This window comes from Loxodonta africana, chromosome 3, assembly GCF_030014295.1.
Source record: "Loxodonta africana isolate mLoxAfr1 chromosome 3, mLoxAfr1.hap2, whole genome shotgun sequence".
Taxonomy (NCBI): Eukaryota; Metazoa; Chordata; class Mammalia; order Proboscidea; family Elephantidae; genus Loxodonta; species Loxodonta africana.
The window spans coordinates 154,388,150-154,407,601 of NC_087344.1; the positions used below are offsets into that span (position 1 = coordinate 154,388,150).

The window sequence follows — 19,452 nt, forward strand, 5'->3', positions numbered from 1 at the left end:
GGAAGAAAGCAGCACAAGGTCTGGCGCAGAAAGGCTGTGAAGAGGAATTGAATCTGATCTGCCCTACTGAGTTGTCAAAGCAGTGCTTCTCACACTTTAATGTGCACACATATCCCCTGGGAATCTTGTTAAAATGCAGATTCTGATTCTCAGGTCTAGGAGGGGGCCTTAGACGACGCCAATGCTGCTGGTGTGTAGAACACAGGTTGAGTAGCAAGTTTCTAGAAGGGAATGAGAAATGCATATAATTACAATACAAACACTTCTTCTTGTCCTAAGACTAATATTTTCTTTATTTCTCAAGGTTTATCTCATACTTCTTCAAATATTCCCTAGAGCCCCAATCGGCTCACTGCTCCTTCCTCGTCGATCCTACAGCACCCAGCTCAAACCTCGCGCAATTACCACTACCTCCTTCTGCTGGAATTGGAAAGGAAGCCGTTTTCTAATTCCCTATAGGAGCCCACCTCTTCGGGATCGCCTCTCACCAGGACGCAGCTCAGAAAACGTTCTGACGAACCTGGGCTGGGTGAGCGGGACGGGAGGAAAGCAGCACTGCTCCTCCAGGTACCAAACACTGGAAGTCAGGGAAGTGGCCGCCGACTATCGTTCATGGGCCGTCCTCTCCGTAGGGTAGGCCCAGCGACCGGTCTCACCAGCAATCCCGGTTGCAGCACCTCGTCCTGTGCGGCGGCCCCAGCCCGAAGCGCCGGTGATCGCAGGGCTGGGAGTCGGGCGCCCCCGCCTGGCGCTGGAGGCCGCGCGCGTCCGCCCACCATTGAGGCGGCGGCGACGGCTAGAGAGTCGGCCGGCCCCGGGGCGCCGCGGGGGCGCGGCCTCAGGGAACGTGTGTGGGGCGTGCCCAGTGCTACTGGCCTTGTAGCCATTTTAGGAGGAAATCCGGATCGCTACCCCGAGGCGCGGCTTCAATTTCAATAACTTTATTGGGGGCCTTATCCCGCAGAACAGCCATTGCACCAGCGGTCCCGGGAGGAGGGAGCGCATCGCGGGAGGTGATTGGGGTGGGGGATGTTTGCAATGAGGGCAGTGAGCGCGGGGATGCGGGGGAGTTCCCAAAAGCGGATTTCCTGAGGAGGGGGGCGGTGAGGGGACCTAGGGATTTAGGGGCGCTCCTAGAAGCTAGAGAGGGACGGGATCCCTGGGCACGGCTTCCCTGGGGCGGGGATTCCCTGCTCGGGTCCCAGGGCGCAGGGGCGGGACCGGCGTCGCTCCTGACGCAGCAGCTGGGGTGTCCCCTCGCCCCATGTCGTTCCCCGCGGCAGGTGGCTCCCGACTCGAGCCGCAAACATGGGAAACACCACCAGCGACCGGGTGTCCGGGGAGCGCCACGGCACCAAGGCTGCGCGTGCCGAGGGTGCCGGCAGCCATGCCTCGGGCAAGGAGCACAAGATCATGGTCGGGAGCACCGATGACCCCAGCGTCTTCAGCCTGCAGGACTCCAAGGTTGGTGGCAATGCTTCAGTGGGCTTGGTTCGCGGGCTCCTCCTCCCTTTCCTGGTTCGTTCTCATCACACGGACTTGGGTTACGGTGTTTTGAATCAAACGGGTTTTTCAGGGTCACAGGGTGTTGATGGTAATTTCTCTTGCGGTGCTGCCTCAAAATAGGATGAAGAAACAGAGCTCTTATTTTTATGGCTTTCTGATTAATCTTTTAGTCACATTTTTAGGATGAGGGATAATAAGCCCCCACAGAATCCTTGGTTCTAAAAGGCACGGTTGCTCACTTCTAGACCATTGCTAAATTATGAACTGTATGTAAGCCCTAACGGAGAACTTCAGAGGGTAGGTTGCCAGAATTGCTGACCATAGGTGACAGTTTATCAGTTTGTCCTGAAGTAGGTAAATATATTTTCTTTTTCTTGAAAACTTCTATGTGTTTGTATCATTTTTGCCATAGGAGCTTAGCACACCTGTTCCTCTTCCCCCACTGGTGTGGCTGTTAGCAGCAACCCATTGCTTATTTGAATAATCGAGGAGCCCAGGTGGCACAATGGTTAAGAGCTCTACTGCTCACCAAAAGACTGGCGCTTTGAATCTACCCAGCCGCTCTGGGGCGATCTCCTCCCGTAAAAATTAGGGTCCGGAAAACCGTATGGGGCAGTTCTGCTCTGTCACGTGGGGTCACTCAAAGTCGACTCCACTGAATCTAACAACAAGAACAATCCTAATTTGGGGGACCAATAAAAGTCATCATTTGGTCGACTAATAAATTTCATCCTGTACTTCACAGTTGCTATTGGCTGAGGCTGCACTTGCTTAATACCCAGCTGCTTCTCATGGGAAAGCAAATGATTCCTGGACTGCAGGATTTCTCCACTTCCCAGTAGTACCTCAGAATGTTGCCATGGCTAAAAAAAACGACAACCCACAGTTGCCCTGAGACCTCCTTCTCAATTCCAAGGCAGCAACTTGTGTTCATCCTACAGAAAGGACAGATGGGCATGACAGCATTGTGATTACTATGCTAATATTTCCAATCACTTTAGAGCTTTCCGCATTAAATACGTTCATCCAGATAGGCTGACTGGGCTGAAATAGAAAAATGGAGGGATTGAAGAGAATGGGATGTGTTTCTTATTACCTCATCATTTCCCACAAAACTGGAGTTTTAGACAGTAAATAGAGTATTATGTGCCACATAGGTAGCATGAAATTTGGAGTCTATAGTTTGTGTATTTCCCTGGAGCCCAATTGAGAAAATAATCACAGAGGGAGAAGTCCAAAAAAAAAAAAAAACCAAACCCACTGCTGTAGTGTCTGTTCTGACTTACAGTGACCCTATAGGATGGAGTAGAACTGCCCCAGGGAGAAGTGAGGGTAATTGAGCATTTCTAGGAGTTTTGTCTCTGTTCTTTTCTTCCCTCTCCCACTTCAGGACTTCTCTTTCATCACTTGGGCTGTCTAAGCAGCCATCTGAATTTACTTCATCAAAGCTTTCTCAAAGATGGTTTTCCTTATTGTATTTTTACCCTTTTCCTACTTGGATGACTCAGTATTTAAGTATTTGTCAAACAGTGCCTGTAGCAATCAGTGTCCTGAATAAAAGCCAGTGCTCAGTCTGCATTGGGGCCTATTTTGGATCTTCAGTCCCTCACTTCGATCTTGTTATCTACGAAATGAGAGAATTGGTTTTGATAACTTTAAGGTCTCTTCCAAATGTAAAATTTTATACTTCTAAATCTACCCTCTTCGCTTCTTCCGTCAACATTTTACTTAAACACCTTTGAATTATAGTTCTAATTGTTGTTTTGCCTCTTTTCCTGGTGGTTTTGCTATTTCACTTGGAGGAGACAATCTTTCTGTCAGCTGCACTCATAGCTACCACATAATGTCATATGTGGAAGGGCTTCACTCCAAAGTGAGGCATATTAATAGTTTGTAGCTTTCAAATTCTAAATTAGAAATCCTAAGACATAAAAGTACTGATAGCGAAGGTGGCAGTGGTGCTGGCCTTCTTTAGTGGACTAGTTCAGTGGTTCTCAATCGTAGCTCGTTAGAATCACATAATGTTTTTAAAAATATCTTATGGAAAATTTACAGAGTAGGGAGAACAGTATAATGAGTCCTTGTATACCTTTCACCCAGTTTAAATAATCATTAAGTCATGCATAAATTTATATCATCTTTATTTTAATCCACACTCCCCCACCAGTTATTTTGAAGCAAATTCCAGACATGATTTCAGATACTGTTTTACCTATAAATGTTTCAGAATCTTTCTCTAAATGTAAGGGGTTTTTTTCCTTTGTTTATTTTAATGTAATCACATTATTATTACCTGGGAAGCTTTTTTTTTTCTTTTTTAATTGTGCTTTAAGTGAAACTTTACAAATCAAGTCAGTCTCTCATACAAAAATTTATGTACATCTTACTATATACTCCTAGTTGCTCTCCCCCTAATGAGACAGCACCCTGCTACCCTCCACTCTCTTTTTGTGTCTATTTGGCAAGCTTCTGACCCCCTCTACCCTTTCATCTCCCCTCCAGACAAGAGATGCCCACACAGTCTCATGTGTCTACTTGATCCAAGAAGCTCACTCTTCACCAGTATCAATTTCTATCCCATAACCCACTGCCATCGAGTCGATTCCGACTCATAGCAACCCTACGGGACTCCAGTCCAATCCCTCTCTGAAGAGTTGGCTTTGGGAATGGTTCCTGTCTTGGGCTAACAGAAATTCTGGGGACCATGATCTCCAGGCTCCCTCTGGTCTCACTCAGACCATTAAGTCTGGTCTTTTTACTAGAATTTGGGGTCTGCATCCCACTACTCTCCTGCTCCCTCAGGGGTTCTCTGCTGTGTTCCCTGTCAAGGCAGTTATTGGTTGTAGCTGGCACCATCTAGTTCTTCTGGTCTCAGGCTAGTGTAGTCTCTGGTTTATGTGGCCTTTTCTGTCTCTTGGGCTCATAATTACCTTGTGTCTTTGGTATTCCTCATTCTTCTTTGAGCCAGGTGGGTTGAGACCAATTGATGCATCTCAGATGGCCGCTTGCTAGTGTTTAAGGCCCCAGATGCCACTCTCCAAGGTGGGATGCAGGATGTTTCCTTAATAGATTTTATTATGCCAGTTGACTTAGATGTCCCCTGAAACCATGGTCCCCAAACCCCTGCCCCTGCTACGCTGGCCTTTGAAGCATTCAGTTTATTCAGGAAACTTATTTGCTTTTGGTTTAGTCCAGTTGAGCTGATCTCTCCTGTATTGTGTATTGTCTTTCCCTAGGAAGCTTTTTAAAAACAGATTTCCAGCCTCTATACCTAAATCAGATCTGAGGATTATTCTGAGGCATATATAAAAATTCCCATAATTCTGTTGCAGCTCGTCAAGCAAGAGTGCTTTGTTTTGAAAATATGGAGATCAAGATTTTCTTTTAAGCCAATTCTTTGTGAAAGCTCTTTCAGTTCTTTTTCCATTTACTTTGGATTATGCTGCTACCAGTGTCTTATAGTTTTGAGGACTGTCAAGAGAGAGTATAGAAGGTAAACTACCTCAGCTATTCTGAATAGAAAATCCCAATGAATTCCATGAGCTGGTCCTTTTTTTTTTTTAACTGATATTATTTGGTAACATTTTGACTTAATATATTTTGTCTTATTTACCTAAGTTATTTTGCCAGTCTCAAGTGAGACGTTGGTGGTTCAGTGATAGAATCCTCACCCTCGCCGCTGGAGACCTGGGTTCTGTTCCTGGCCAGTACTTCCCAAGCACAGCCGCCACCCACCCATCTGTCAGTTGAGGCTTGCATGCTGCTGGGTTACTGAACAGGTTTCAGCGGAGCTTCCAGACTAAGACAGACTAGGAAGAAAGTCCTGTTGTTCTCCCAAAAATCAGCTGATGAAAACTCTATGGATCACGATGCTTCCAGCCCCAGCCGGTCATGGGAATGGCACAGGTCTGGGCAGCGTCCCACTGTGCGTGGGGCTGCTGTGAGTCGAGAGCTGACTCCATGACAGCTGCAAACAAAATGGGGGACCATCAGACTTTTCCTGTAAAGGGCCGGATAACTCCTCATTTCTGCCACTACGGTGCAAAAGCGACGGTAGAAAATGTATAAATGGATGAATGTGCCTTTGTTCCAATAAAACTTTATTTACAAAAACATCTGACCCACTGGCCATCATTTGCCAATTCATGGTCTATGGGTAGTAGTGAAAAGAAACTACTAAGTAAAGATTCTCAGAATCTTACAAATTTGATATTGGAACTGCTTTAGTTAAAGGAAGCTGTATTTTTGGTCGCTTGCTCCTTGAGGCTCCAGAATTTTCATCCCTACTCCTGAAATAATTAGTATACAGCTGACATAGGTGAGCAGGTTAAGATTTCGTAACCACGTCTCAAATTTTAAGAAATCTGTCTTCTGGGTTTTGAATTTTTAATATTCTTCTTGTAACCTAGTAGTTAAAACAGAGTTTATGAATTACTTATGAATTTCAGTATCCCCAACTTCCATTACAACTGATAATCAAAAGCTGTTTATATTTGTCTATGAAAATATGGTTCATATTTTTTATATACCCATACTTTGTTTTCATATGCTTTCTCCTAAGAGGCATTCAGAAACACATCATAATTGCCTCACTATGAGTTAAATTGGTAATAGGAATAAGCTCCCCCCTCCTGTTTTGAATAAGGGTGATCCTAAGGCTCTGAAAGCTCCCTGGGTGGCGTGAACAGTTAGCTGAAGGTTGGCGGTTCAAATCCACCCAGAGGAGTCTTGGAAGACAGACCTGGTGGTCTGCTTCTGAAAAGTCACAGCCTGGGAAACCCTATGGAGCAATTCTATTCCGTAGAACCAGCTCAGTGGCAGCTAACAACAACAGTGCCCTGAAAGAATGAGTGATGTGTACAGACTTGGAAGTTACACTGTGAGTTGGGTAATAATTGAGTGTAAGCCATTTGACTGTTTTTGGTCCTGGATGAGTTCTTTTTCTGTAGTTTGTTCACAACCTAATTTAGTTGCTAGTTTCAGGGCATATTGATCCCTAGCAGAAGCCACCACCCCTCTTTGCCCTAGGGAGTTGTCTTAGTTTTCTAGGGCTGCCATACAAAATACCATATAGTGGCTGACTTTAAAGAACAGAAATTTAAATGATCTCGGAGATCTGGAAACTAGCAGGCCAAATCAGGTTATCGACTATGTTGGTTTCTTCTAAGGGCTTTAAGACAGGAACTGTTCCATACGTCTCTCCTAGTTCATCGTGGCTGCTGGCAATCCTTGGTGTTCCTTTGCTTGTGCTTATAGACTTGCTCTGTTACATGGTATCTTCCCCCTATTTGTGACTGTTTTCATGTCTGTCTGCCTCTTTTCTAAGACACTGCTTTGGTATGGGAAACCCTGGTGGCGTAGTGGTTAACAACTATGGCTGCTAACCAAAAGGTCAGCAGTTTGAATCCACCAGGTGCTCCTTGGACCTTATGGAGGAGCTCTGTCCTGTAGGCTCACTATGAGTCGGAATTGACAGCAATGGGTTTACTTTGGTCTGACTTAAGTGATAATATCTTCAAAGAAAGACCGTATTTCCCCAAGCAAGGTCACATTGACAGGTACACTGGTTAGGACTTCAGCATATCTTTTTTGGAGGACACAATTTGGTGTGAAAAGGAGAGTCACCTTTTAAGAATCCTAGGCAACAATTGATTCTGGGGGTAACCTCCTTCTTACAGCTCCCTGGGGACAAAGAGTTTGTATCATGGCAGCAAGATCTGGAGGACGCTGTAAAGCCCACACAGCAGGCGCGGCCCACTGTCATCCGCTGGTCTGAAGGAGGCAAGGAGGTCTTCATCTCTGGGTCCTTCAACAATTGGAGTACCAAGATTCCACTGATTAAGAGGTGAAGATAAGCTTCTTGGTTGAGTCTTCAGGGTCCAGAAATACAGATATGATTTCCCTTCTCAAAAGAGAGACCTGGCTGGACTGTTCTTCTCCAGCTGCTGTTAACTCTCTGGAACATGCCCTTGTCTGTGACCACTTACTATATCCATGGCATTTTTTTTTTTTAATCTCATAGTGAATCACATATTTTACCACTTAGAATACCATTGCTTCAGAGAAGCTTATAATTTTTGCAAGTACATATCTTAGGACTATGTTAACACAAGTCCTTTCTATGATTGCAGAAAGTCTTCCATACCTGGCTGAGTCCAGTCGCTTTAACTTCTGCAGTAAAGCAGAAGGCATGGTGAAGTTCTAGGTGGTGATATCATTTGTCACTTGTAGAGCAATAACGAATTATTTAACTGGTTATCTGAATGGCCTTTGCTTGGTAGGTGGTTTGCCAAAAAAAGGCTCCCCAAAATACGAAGAGGATATCTTGAGGCACTTCAGTATCCTAAACCTTCCTGTTATCTTATTTACACATGTGAGGGGTCTGTTTTATTGAAGCAAAGTAAGTTGTACTAGGTATACAGTTCTGGGGCATTCATGTCTTTGACTTTTTCTCTAGTTATGAGTTAAGAACTAAAGTTGTTGGGAGGGCCTGGCACGTACATGTCCAAGGTGATGATGAAGAAAAGGAGATTGGTTTTATAAATTGTTTTCTACTCCAAGGGTTACAAAGGTTGAGGAACATGAAAGATCATGGGTAATGATACTGTGATTGCCGCATGATGTTTATATTCTATCTTCTGACAGGAACATGTTCTTTCTGTTTTCTTTTGTAGCCATAATGACTTTGTTGCCATCCTGGACCTTCCTGAGGGAGAGCACCAGTATAAGTTCTTCGTGGATGGACAGTGGGTTCATGATCCATCAGAGGTAAGACCTTGATCTCCAAGGGTGACAGTTGACTTCACAGTCTCACTTTAGTGATCCTTCCCCTTGGTGTCAAACGTCATTGCTGTCAGGATTGGTGGGTGACAGCTGCCCTGCACTGGAGAATTTCTCCCTTGATAAAAGGTGGAGGTGCCGAGTATGATGATTTTTAATTTTTAGCAAGAGGAGAGTTGGATGAAAGTGATGGATTCGAAAAGAGGATTCATTAAATTTTTGTGTTCACTGTTTCAGCCTGTGGTTACCAGTCAGCTTGGCACAATTAATAATTTGATCCATGTCAAGAAATCGGATTTTGAGGTGTTTGATGCTTTAAAGCTAGATTCTATGGAAAGCTCAGAGACATCTTGCCGAGGTAATTTTGTCATAGTTGCTCTTTCTTGCTGTGTCTATATTATAATGCATGTCCCTTCCCAAGAGAGCTTTTCCCCCATTTTTTTTCCAGAATTTTCTGAATCCCATATAACATATTTTTTGGAAATAACACACCCATGTAAGTAACATGCCCACACACATAAAGCTTGGAAATGATGAAATTAAGTAAAACAGTTCCGTCATAACATGCGAGTTATTTGCTTTAATCTTTATGGGAGCAGATCACCAGGCCTTTCTCCCACAGGACTGCTGAGTGAGTTTGAACTGCCAGCTTTGCAGTTAAAATACGGTTTATGTTTCTCCTGTGAACGTTTAGGTCCCCTTCTCCAAGGCAAAACCCATCTCAACCTAGTATATTTTATTTCAAACTTTTTAACTAGGACTTACAGTAAGATACTTATTTTGCCTTGCTACCCAGCACACACACACACACATGCACACGCACACCCCCACACACACACACCCACACCCACCCCTGTAACACAGGCCTCACCCTATGATATTGGCTCTTATTACAGATGATATACTCTACTTTCTGTTTTATCTGGCCATGGCCTATCGTTTGAATGGTTATCTCCAGTAGCTAGATGTGCCTGGTTTGCCATGTTTAGTTGCCTTGGCTTAGTTCTGCCAATTTCAGAGCTTGGTTGGCAGTTCTGTAGTTTATGATTTCCTAAATGCTACCTGGCTCCGTGGTTAAAGTGATCAACTGCTAACCAAAAGGTTGACAGTTTGAAACCATCAGCAGCTCTGCAGGAGAAAGATGTGACAGTCTAGTTCCAGAGATTTGCAGCCTTGGAAACCCTGTGGGGTCACTATGATTCAGAATCGATTCATGGCAGTGGGCTTTGTAAATGCTACATAAAGCACAACGGTTAAGCACTCAGCTGCTAACTGAAAAGTTGGCAGTTCGAACTCACCCGCAGTTCCTCTGGAGGAAGACCTGGTGATCTGCTCCCGTAAAGATTGCAGCCTAGAAAACCCTGTGCGGCAGTTCTACTCTGTCACATGGGATCACCCTGAGTCAAATATTGATGAACAACACCTTACAACAACAAATGCTGCATACTTAGAAGTATGGCAGTCCTTGAGGGAGAAAAGATAAAAAACAGAAACTAACACAATTCTTATGTGTGTATATTAGTTGAAATTAACTATCTGGTAAAATAAAGAGTCCTTGGTAGAAGAAAAGATCTATGTGCTTTTTTCCCCCCAATATTATTTTTCTCCAAGGCATTCGTCTCTACTTCCATTTACTAAAGTACCAGAAGAGTGCTTTGCTAACTGCACTCAAAGTTACCATCTTACTGTTTTACACTAAAAGCTGTGACTGTCTATAGAGTTGTGCCCTGTTTTCTCAGGGAACGCATTTTTCCCTTGTGGGTTCAAAGCCACTGCTACTAATTAGATTTACAATTATGGTCAAGTCACTCAACGTTTCTGCTTTTCAGTTCCTTGTTTGTAAAATCAGAGGCTTAGACTCTCCGTGATTCTCAGCTGAGGAGACAGTACTTCGGGTGGGGCATTCTAGAATCTGAGAGCAAAAGGGGAGTGGTTTATGCAGTCCCCAAAAGAATCATCAACAGAATAATAATTGTTCAGAGAAAAATTTAAAATACTGTTTTCATTATATAAAGTCAGAAAGTAAAGCTGGATAATCCTCAGTGGTGGTACAATGATGGATAAGTTTTTAAACTACTGATTTAAATGATGAGGTCACTTGTGACTTGAAATTTTTATATAATATGATTCTGGCAAAGCAACTAATGAATAACAGACATATAACCATAATTAGAGAGGACTAGCGTACATCTTTTGCTGTTTCTCTCATCCCTCTTTCATCCAGTTTTCTGATCTGCTGGACTAAGGCTTAGAATAAATTCTTTTAGAAATCTGCAGGTAATGGGTTCTCATCTACACTCAGTTACCATCTAGCCATATATGTGACTTTGGGTGACTCACTTGATCAGTTTGTTTGGTGAAAAGGAAATAAAAACTGTCCCATATATTTCCCAAGGGTGTTTTGTAGGTCAAGTGACAAAATGCTTGGAAGCACTTCCAAAAGTTTCAATTTTATGTATTTTGAAGACACTGCTTAATAGCACAGTGTTTTAGCTGAAATTTGGGTTGTTTTACTGATTGTTAAAATGACTTTCATAGAACTGCCCCAGGGCTATAAATCTTTATGGAAGCAGGCTGCCACATCTTTCTACCTCGGAGCAGCTGGTGGGTTTAAATCGCCAACTTTTTGGTTGGCAGCTGAGTGCTTTAACTGCTGCACCACCAGGGCTCCTTGGAGACTATAAAAACATAAAATTTTTCAAACAAAAACAAATTATACCATCATAATGTAGTTCTGTTCATTTTTATATATTTGCTCGTATTGTTTAGTACATTTTTTCCATTTTTTTATTGAAATAGTAATTCATATACCATACAATTCACCCTTTCAAAAAGTATACAATTCAGTGGTTCTTTTTAGTATATTTACAAGGTTATGCAGCAATCTCTGCTAATTCCAGAACATTTTCATCACCCCCAAAAGAAACTTTATTAGCAGAAAAATTCTTTCCTTTTCCAACCACCCACTAACCTATCTGTCTCTGGATTTGCCTAGCTGGGGTGTTCCTATAAATGGAATTATAGAATATGCGGTCTTCCATGACAGGCTTCTTTCACTTAGCGTAAAGTTTTCGGGGTTCATCCGTGTCGTAGCATGTGTTAGTACTTTGTTCCTTTTTATGGTTGAATGATGTTCCGTTGTATGGGTATACCACTCCATTCACTGTTTCCACTTTTTGGCTGTTATGAATAATGCTGCTATGAACTTTTGTGTGAATATGTTTTCATTTCTCTTGAGTATATACCTAGGAATGGAATTGTTGTGTAATACGGTAACCCCATGTTTAATGTGTTTTCTTTAAATCTCTGTATGTTTAATGATTTTTTCCCCGATGTTTAACTTTCTGAGGAACTGCCAAGCTGTTTTCCAAAGCAGATGCATAATTTTACATTCCCACTAGCAATGTATGAGGGTTCCAGTTTCTCTTGTTATTGTCTGTCTTTTTGATTATAGTCCTTGTAATGGATGTAAAGTGGTTTTTTACTGTGATTTTGATTTGCATTTCCCTAATGACTGCTTCAGGAGGCCTTGGGTGGCACAAACAGTTAAGCAGTGCTCAGCTACTAACTAAAAGGTTGGAGGTTTGAATCCACCCAGAGGTGCCTTGGAAAAAAGGCTTGGCATGATCTACTTCTAAAAGATCACAGCTGTGGAAAAACCTATGGAGCATAGTTCTACTCTGACATACATGAGGTTTTCCTGAGTCAGGGTCGCCACGGTCGGGGTGGACTCAATGGCCGCTGGTTAATGACTGCTATATACGTTTTGTCTTCATTGTTGCAATCATTGTAGTATCAGTAGTCTTAGAGTTTATAACCTCATCTGTTACTGGCTTAGAAAAAAGATATCTAATCTTTTCATATTGTTTGGCAGTTTACAAGACATCTTCACAGTTGTTGTATCCTTTGATTCCTATAAAAACCCTGTTATATGGAGGTCAGGGGCTATTATTTTCATTTTATGAAAGAGGAAACTAAATGTAGTGAAGGGATTTGTCCAAGACCATACAAGAGCCCATACAGCTCTTCCTGAGCCTAGCTCTTATATCCATCGTTTCTCCCTCTTTCCTCTTCATCATGTTGCCATGTTTAGGAAGCTCATGGTGTATGTCCAGGATGACCCAGACTCCTTTGGCTACATTACCATTGTAGACCCTACAGGTAATAAGTTTATGGTCCGTGACTTCTACCCATATTTAATGTTGTTGTGTGCCGTTGAGTCGATTCCTACTCATAGTGACCCTATATGACGGAGTAGAACTGCCTCATAGGCTGCAATCTTTATGCGAGCAGATCACCAGGTCTTTTCTCCCACAGAGTGGCTTGGTGGGTTTGAACTGCTGACTTTTCAGTTAGCAACCAAGCGCTTAACCATTGTGCCACCAGGGCTCCTTATATTTAATATTAGTTGCCATGTATTTACAGCTTTTCCATGCATTTTTGCTAATTCTTCAACTTTTCCTCATATTTGGATAAATATCTTTCAGACCTTTCCAGCTCACCTCCAGGGCCTTATGGTCAAGAAATGTATGTGTTTCGATCTGAGGAGCGATTCAAGTCCCCGCCCATCCTTCCTCCTCACCTTCTCCAAGTTATTCTTAACAAGGACACTAACATTTCTGTGAGTACCTTGCTAGTGTTTCTGGGGACTCTGGGGGTCACTGGAACCATTTGGGCCAAAGTTTAGTAATCTTAGAGGTTGGGAGCAAAGGTGTGGTCACAGTACAAATCGTATACATATAAATTGTATTATAGGTTTCTTTTTCTAGAGCTGTGTTATGGGTTCCTCAGATACTGATATTAAAATTCAGTTTTCTCCTGTTCATAATGAGAATATATTATTGGTATAAAATCAGACCCAGCGCTATGGATTGTTAGAATCAGTTTCTGGGTACTCTATTCCAGCACAGTAGAAGGAATGCTTATCATTTGAAGATATGCAAAAAAAGTATAATTTTTTCCTTCAATTGCAAATAATTTACATGTCTATTCGGTCCAGTTGGTTCCACTAAGATTATTTTTCTCCTCTTAACATAAATCTTCCATATATGTGTTGTGGGCAAGATTTTTGTTTTAGCCCTATCAAGGAAGATTAATACATGTTGAGGCTTAGGGTTTCTGCCTTGTACTCAGAATTTTCCTAATTTTCTGTAATGAGAATGTATTATTGCTATAAATTGAGGCGGAGATGGGTGCATTGTTTAAAAAGAGGATATACGTTCCTAGTTTAGCATTTCTGATTAGTTCCAAAAAGTTCCGAAGAAGAGTAAGCTCTTTATGTTATTTCACTCCATTTACTCCATTTAGTGTGTTTTTTTTCTTTCAGTGTGACCCCGCCTTGCTCCCGGAGCCCAACCATGTTATGCTGAACCATCTCTATGCGTTGTCCATTAAGGTAAGTGCTGGGCCTGGCCCTTCACAGGATGAGGGTAACAGATGTTCTCCAGTGGCTGGTTACTTGCTTTTCTGCTTCTGTCAGTTGCCCTGAGACTGACTTGACTTTTTTTGCTTGGCAGCTCTTTTTGGGGGGGACTAGAAGCTTTGTATCGAATACTTAAGTTTGAGGTTATAGCGTAAAATTTCATTCTTGAAGATGACAGGCCTAGGAATAAATTGGTCACATCACATCTGCAGAAAAAGCAAGTTTAGCTTCTCGTTCAAAGAATGCTTAAATGTGATATTAAGGCTCCTGCTTTCTTAAAGGTAGACGTGAGTTACTTCCAGATGCTTGGGGTGTGAGTTCCGAAGTGCTTCCGTCTCTCCTGTACGATAGGCAGAATTGAAGTGTGACCAGGTTTACTCTGTCTCCTCCAACCCTAGAGTCCTCCACTGGTTTCGCTGCTGCATTAGAGTCTGGGTTGAAAATACCTGAGCTGTTCTCTCTTGTCAAGTCTCTGTGGTTTGGCCATTGGAATGAAGTTACGTAGCTCAGTGGTTACCAAACTATGCTGATTGTGGGAGTCACCTAGGAAGGTTTGGAAAAATACAGATTCAGAGGCTCCCTACCCAGAGATTCTGAACGAGTACGTTTAGGATGAGACTCAACCTGGTGGCGCAGTGGTTAAGCACTTGACTGCTAATCCATAGTAATCTATTTTTTTTAATTGTTTATATTTCTTAGATGTGCAGCCAGGTTAGGGAATTCACTAATACATTTGATTTACAAATTATGTGGTACATTTGAAGTATTTATTATTGAATTTAATTTTTATAATAACCTTGAGAGGTAAGTATTCTTTTTAACCCCTGTTTTATAGATAAAGAAACTAAGGCTCAGAGAAGGTCAAATTGCCAGTAAGTACCAGAGACAGGACTGAGGTCCAGTCCTCCTATCCTAATCCCATGTTCTTTCCTATGTATCATTGTGCCAGGTCTTTCCAAGTAGTTCTTTCTCTCACCTGCTCCTCATTTCTACTAAAATCTTCCTGAAGTTGGATTTTTTTTTACCTGCTTTGCTCCTGTTATATTTTGGCTGTGATCAGCATATTCACCTCACAGGATATTAACCTGAGAAGCGTTCATTGTGGATAATACAGTATGGGGAAGATAGAAGGATGTGTTGTTTTCTAAATTGGATTAACAAGGGTTCTTTGTGATCTGATTGAATTTTGCCAGCTGTGACTGCTCTTTGGCTGTCCACTGACATCCACAGGCCTGCTGTCTATTCCTATGGCACACACTTGGTGTGTAACATAAGCCTGGGAAATGGTACCTCTTCCTCTCTTCATACTGGTTCTCGCCTTGGTAGGAGTCTTGATCATTGTGCTTCAGCTTGACTTTGACCCATTCCTGGCTCTCTCCTATTGTTTAGGCTCTTTGGAATTGACCCATTGGATTGAGTATCTTTCTAGGGAGATTTTGGGATCTAAGAGTGGACTTCCTGAGTGTTCTCTAGATCAGAGAGGACTTTTTGAGATTCTCCCTGGTATTAAGTGGACATTGATCTGCTTTGGGACTTGAAAATGGTTTTACAAAGGGATCACTTCCCTGTGTTGTTCTTCTCATGGTATTTAAGACTTCCTTTTACAAATGGATGCTGAGATATTTCTTCTGTTTATTATTCTTTCTGTCATTGATTGATTGCTAGTTTTAAGCCCAGTGTTAGAATTATATGTCAGATACTATGCCAGATAGCCTCATGTAATCATTAGAGCCAACTTTAATGTTCAGTGCTATTCTTTATATTGATGAGAAAAAAGACTTAGAGAAGTTAAGTAGGTTATGTAAGACTACAAATACAGTAACGAGATGAGTCAGGATTATAACTCAAACCAATTTGACTCCAAAAACCAGCATTTTTCTATTATATCAAACCATCTGTGTTAAGAGTGAGTGGCTGTGAAGGACTGATGGCTGGGAAGAGCCTGAACGAGTGAATTAGCTGCCTGTGTTTCTTTACCCTGCAGGACAGTGTGATGGTCCTTAGTGCTACTCATCGCTATAAGAAGAAGTATGTCACTACGCTGCTGTACAAGCCCATCTGAAGGGATCCCTTCCTGCCTCCTGGGATTCCAGAGGAGCCTCACCCTTACGTTTCTGGACTGAGCCAGTCTTAGCCTGAGACTGGAAGGCCGACTTGCTTTGAGGCTGATGCGTGTGTTTCAGAGCCTCTGAGTAGGATGCTCGGCTTTTGCATTTGATTGCAGATGAGAGCTTTATGAGTTCATGGAATTTATTTTAAGAAAAAAAAAAAAATCTGTGAGAATAAGGTTATTGGAAGCCTCCTAACCCCAGCTAGATGTATTCTTTCTGCCTGTGGGCACTCACCAAGATCTGTTTGGGGGAACTGCAGGAAGGACCATACAGGAAGCTTTTTTCCTAAAATGAATGAACTGCAAACTCTCAGGATCCTTGCTAGGTGAAGATTCTATCCCTGCCACCTTGATTCTCCAAGGGATGGATCATGGCAGACTGCTGCCCTCCTCACAGCTGCCTCATTGCAGAGGCAGCTTTTCTTGCATGGGTTCTCTGTATTCCCAGAGTACGTGGCACACTTTGTGTTTTTTTTTTAATGACACCAGATGCCCCTTAACAACCTCTCCTCTCATTTCACATTATAGCTTTGATACCCACCTTCAGATCCCACGCCTAATCCATATCTAACGTAAACCTCACTGGGTAAGTGTCCCCTTTGAAAGACTCTGTTGGACCTGACCCACCTCAGAGACTAGGGTTGCAGGAAGGTCTCCTTTTTAGCCTAGCAGAGGCCTAGGCCTCTTTATTACTGCTTGTTTTAACTCCACTAAAGGAAAGATGACTCCGCATCAGGACAGACAGAATGCAGAAGACCTCCTTCCTTGTTTTAATTTGGTGCAACACACCTTACTGTGTTGGCACATTTTTGTAGGTATTCCCTCCTCGCCCAGGCCTGTGTAATGTCTTTTTTTTTTGCCCTCAGAGCAGACAGTTCTGAAGTAAGGTAAAAACAGTACCAGGGAAAACCTCCATGCTTTTCATCCTTGGAAGATTTTTATGTGCCTACATTTTTCTTTAATTGAAAAAGAAAAAAAAAAAAAAAGCCTTTTCACTGGTCTTAAGAGATTATATAGGAAAACTTCAGTCTCTTGTGACATGATTCCTAAGATTTTTTGGTCTAGCCTGCTACAATCTTAACGTAAGTATGGCCAACCCCGTGCGTAATGTTAAGCACTGCTCTAAGTACGCAAATTTATTCAGTTCCATTTGATGCACCTGAAGGATTCCTTCAACAGGGAATCAAAAGATTGATTAGGCCAAGATGCAAAAAAGTAACCCTGGTGTTCCAATCATGAAAAGTATGACTCTTTGCACTTAGCTCTAACAGGATCATTTTGTTCTTCTGCTCCCTCTTTTTAAGTGTTTGAGGATGAAGTGGGATCAATGCTTTCCATTTGTAGACTGAAAAGTAGCTGTTCAGTCCACTCCTGGGGTTCCAAGTATCTGTGGCTCTTCAATTTTACGAATAAATGCAAGGCAGACACCCAACCCTGAAGGAGGCCAGCTGTTGATGATTGAGAGACTCCCTGACTGCTAAGATGAGCCCAGCCACACTGAGAGGGCACTCACATGTCAGTTTAGCTACCTCCTGTCTTTCCCATGCAACACTGGCAACACAGTTGTCTTAGGGGTATGGAAATCTCTTGGATCCCAGGTGTGAGGCAGCAGGGTGTAAGGTTGTTGTTTTGCTGGGAAGGCAAAATACTAAGTGCTTAGGTGGTTAATTGCTGAGAGTAAATAACTGCTTTACCACCCAAGGCGCCTTCTGCAGTAGAAAGCTTTTGTGGAGAGCCATTTATGGTCCCAACCACTTTTTGAACAGTGTGCCATTTTTTAAATCCAGGTCAAGTTCTATTATAACCAACTCTCAGGTTCTATATAGTCTTCAGTTACACTAGAATTTTGTTTTCATCCAGTACCCATTAAATAAGTGGCCATTTATGAGGATTCAAAATCTTCATTATGTGGAGGATTTTGTTGCATTCATATTTCATGTAAACAGGGCTGAAATATAATTGTCTATGTGTTCATGTATTAAAATTTTTACTCTACACAGGTGTATCAGTAGAGTGGAGCGGGAAAAGAGATCCCTTCAGTTTCTCAGGCCAGAGGCTTCTGTGAACTGGGTCTGGCTCCAGTGACTGTAGGTTTTGGTGCTGGTGTCCTCCAGATCCTTCTAATCTGGAAATGGGCAGAGAGTGTCAGTTTCCTAAGTTCTGAGGTAGTCCCTCAGCCAGATGTGAAATGGGAGCCCACCAGCTGGTATGGAAGGGGATGGGTAAGAGGAACTGGGTAATGTTTCACTTAGCACTGTCGCTTCTTTATACTGAAAACACATCCCATGGCCCCCAGAAACCCTACCACAATCCTGGTCTGTCCCCACAGAAACTGTTCTGGAGGGTAGAGAGGGAGGGAAGAAGGTGGCCCAGAGTACAACTCACTCATTCTTTTCTGTGGGTTTGTTAAAGAGAAAGTTTTATTTTATGCAGAAGAGAGTTTGGTAGATTTTGAAAATGAGTAAAGGGAATAAAGATTTTTTTTTTGGTTCCTTTTTTTTGTGGGGGTGGGGTGGGCTATAGGAGATTCATAGAGTCAAAGTTGACAGAGGAAGAAAATAGCTCTTTGGGGAGCTGGCCCTGAAAGAATTGCAGCTTGGTTTGGGAGTTGTGGGAAAAAGAAAGAAAAGTGACTGAGCTAGGGAGTGGTATTAGAAAAACACTTAAGTAATTTAGAGCTGAAAATACCCCCCCCCTTTTTTTTTTAATCAGAAATAATATGGTGGCGTCCCTGGATCTCATTGTACACAACTTGGCACTACGTAAAACATCTTCCCTCTGCCTCTTTGTTCCTATTCTCTACCCTTTCCCACTTTAACCTCATTGTCAGGTGGACTTTGTATCGTGGTGTCAAGTCAAACTACCTAAGATAAATAGAGTAGTCATCTTGCTGGTACAGAGAACTTCCAGATCTTGGTTATTAGCTAAAAGCTTAGAGTTTTAACCTCTATAGGCAACACTCCTGAAGGGTACACCTAGTGTCAATAGTGTTGGCTTTTTAAATATATGCCTGTATGGTGGAGAAACCCTGTAAAAGAAGAATCCGAGAGAAGTTTCTGGAAGGATCCTACAAACCCAGGCCCACTCACTTCCCTCCAGTTATTTCTAATCTCTTGTAGACTTAATGGATCTGAGATGAAATCTTTGAAAAGTGTCAGTTCTCCATGTATGCTGCTGAGATGAAGTTCAGAAAGAAGTGATACCTTCACAGTGAGTTTATATGAATCTGAGGTGTGAGTGAAGGAGACATAATGATAGAATTCCCTGCCTACTTGGGGAAATAGGGCTTTTTAAATTTTGACCTCAACTAAAAATGATATGCAATAGTCTATGTGTGTGTTTGAAATACATTCTATTCTCAGAGTTTTCTAAAATCCTTACTTTTTAGTCGTTTGGGGCATGGGCTTAAGACTAGATACATAGTTTGTTCGTACATTATTCTGATTCATCTTTGAAGCCAGGGTTCTTGCTGTCTTCTACAAGCTGCAGCTGATCCAGTTACCCACAGGATGGGTAAGGGTTAGGGTCTTTTAAAACTGTGGATCTAGGCATTTGTCTCTCCTTAGACGCCTATCACAATTGAAGGGCTATGATTTCTGCAATGAATCCAAACTTCTGAGGTAAAAAGGCCAAC

At 42.4% G+C, this 19,452-nt stretch overlaps 1 protein-coding gene across 2 annotated transcripts; it reads left to right on the forward strand.

Moving 5' to 3' along the window:
- Positions 1-871: 871 nt before the first annotated feature.
- Positions 872-18,298, forward strand: PRKAB2 (protein kinase AMP-activated non-catalytic subunit beta 2). Of its 2 annotated transcripts, XM_010601309.3 has the most exons (9): positions 872-1,013; positions 1,284-1,464; positions 7,185-7,351; positions 8,181-8,274; positions 8,524-8,644; positions 12,774-12,907; positions 13,613-13,681; positions 14,544-14,580; positions 15,693-18,298. In XM_010601309.3, the coding sequence occupies exons 2-9, from the start codon at positions 1,309-1,311 to the stop codon at positions 15,710-15,712; spliced, it is 798 nt and encodes a 265-aa protein (XP_010599611.1). In that variant the 5' UTR covers positions 872-1,013; positions 1,284-1,308; the 3' UTR covers positions 15,713-18,298. The 2 variants fall into 2 exon arrangements, with proteins under 2 accessions (XP_010599611.1, XP_010599609.1); XM_010601307.3 differs by lacking the exon at positions 14,544-14,580.
- The last annotated feature ends 1,154 nt before the right edge of the window (positions 18,299-19,452 follow it).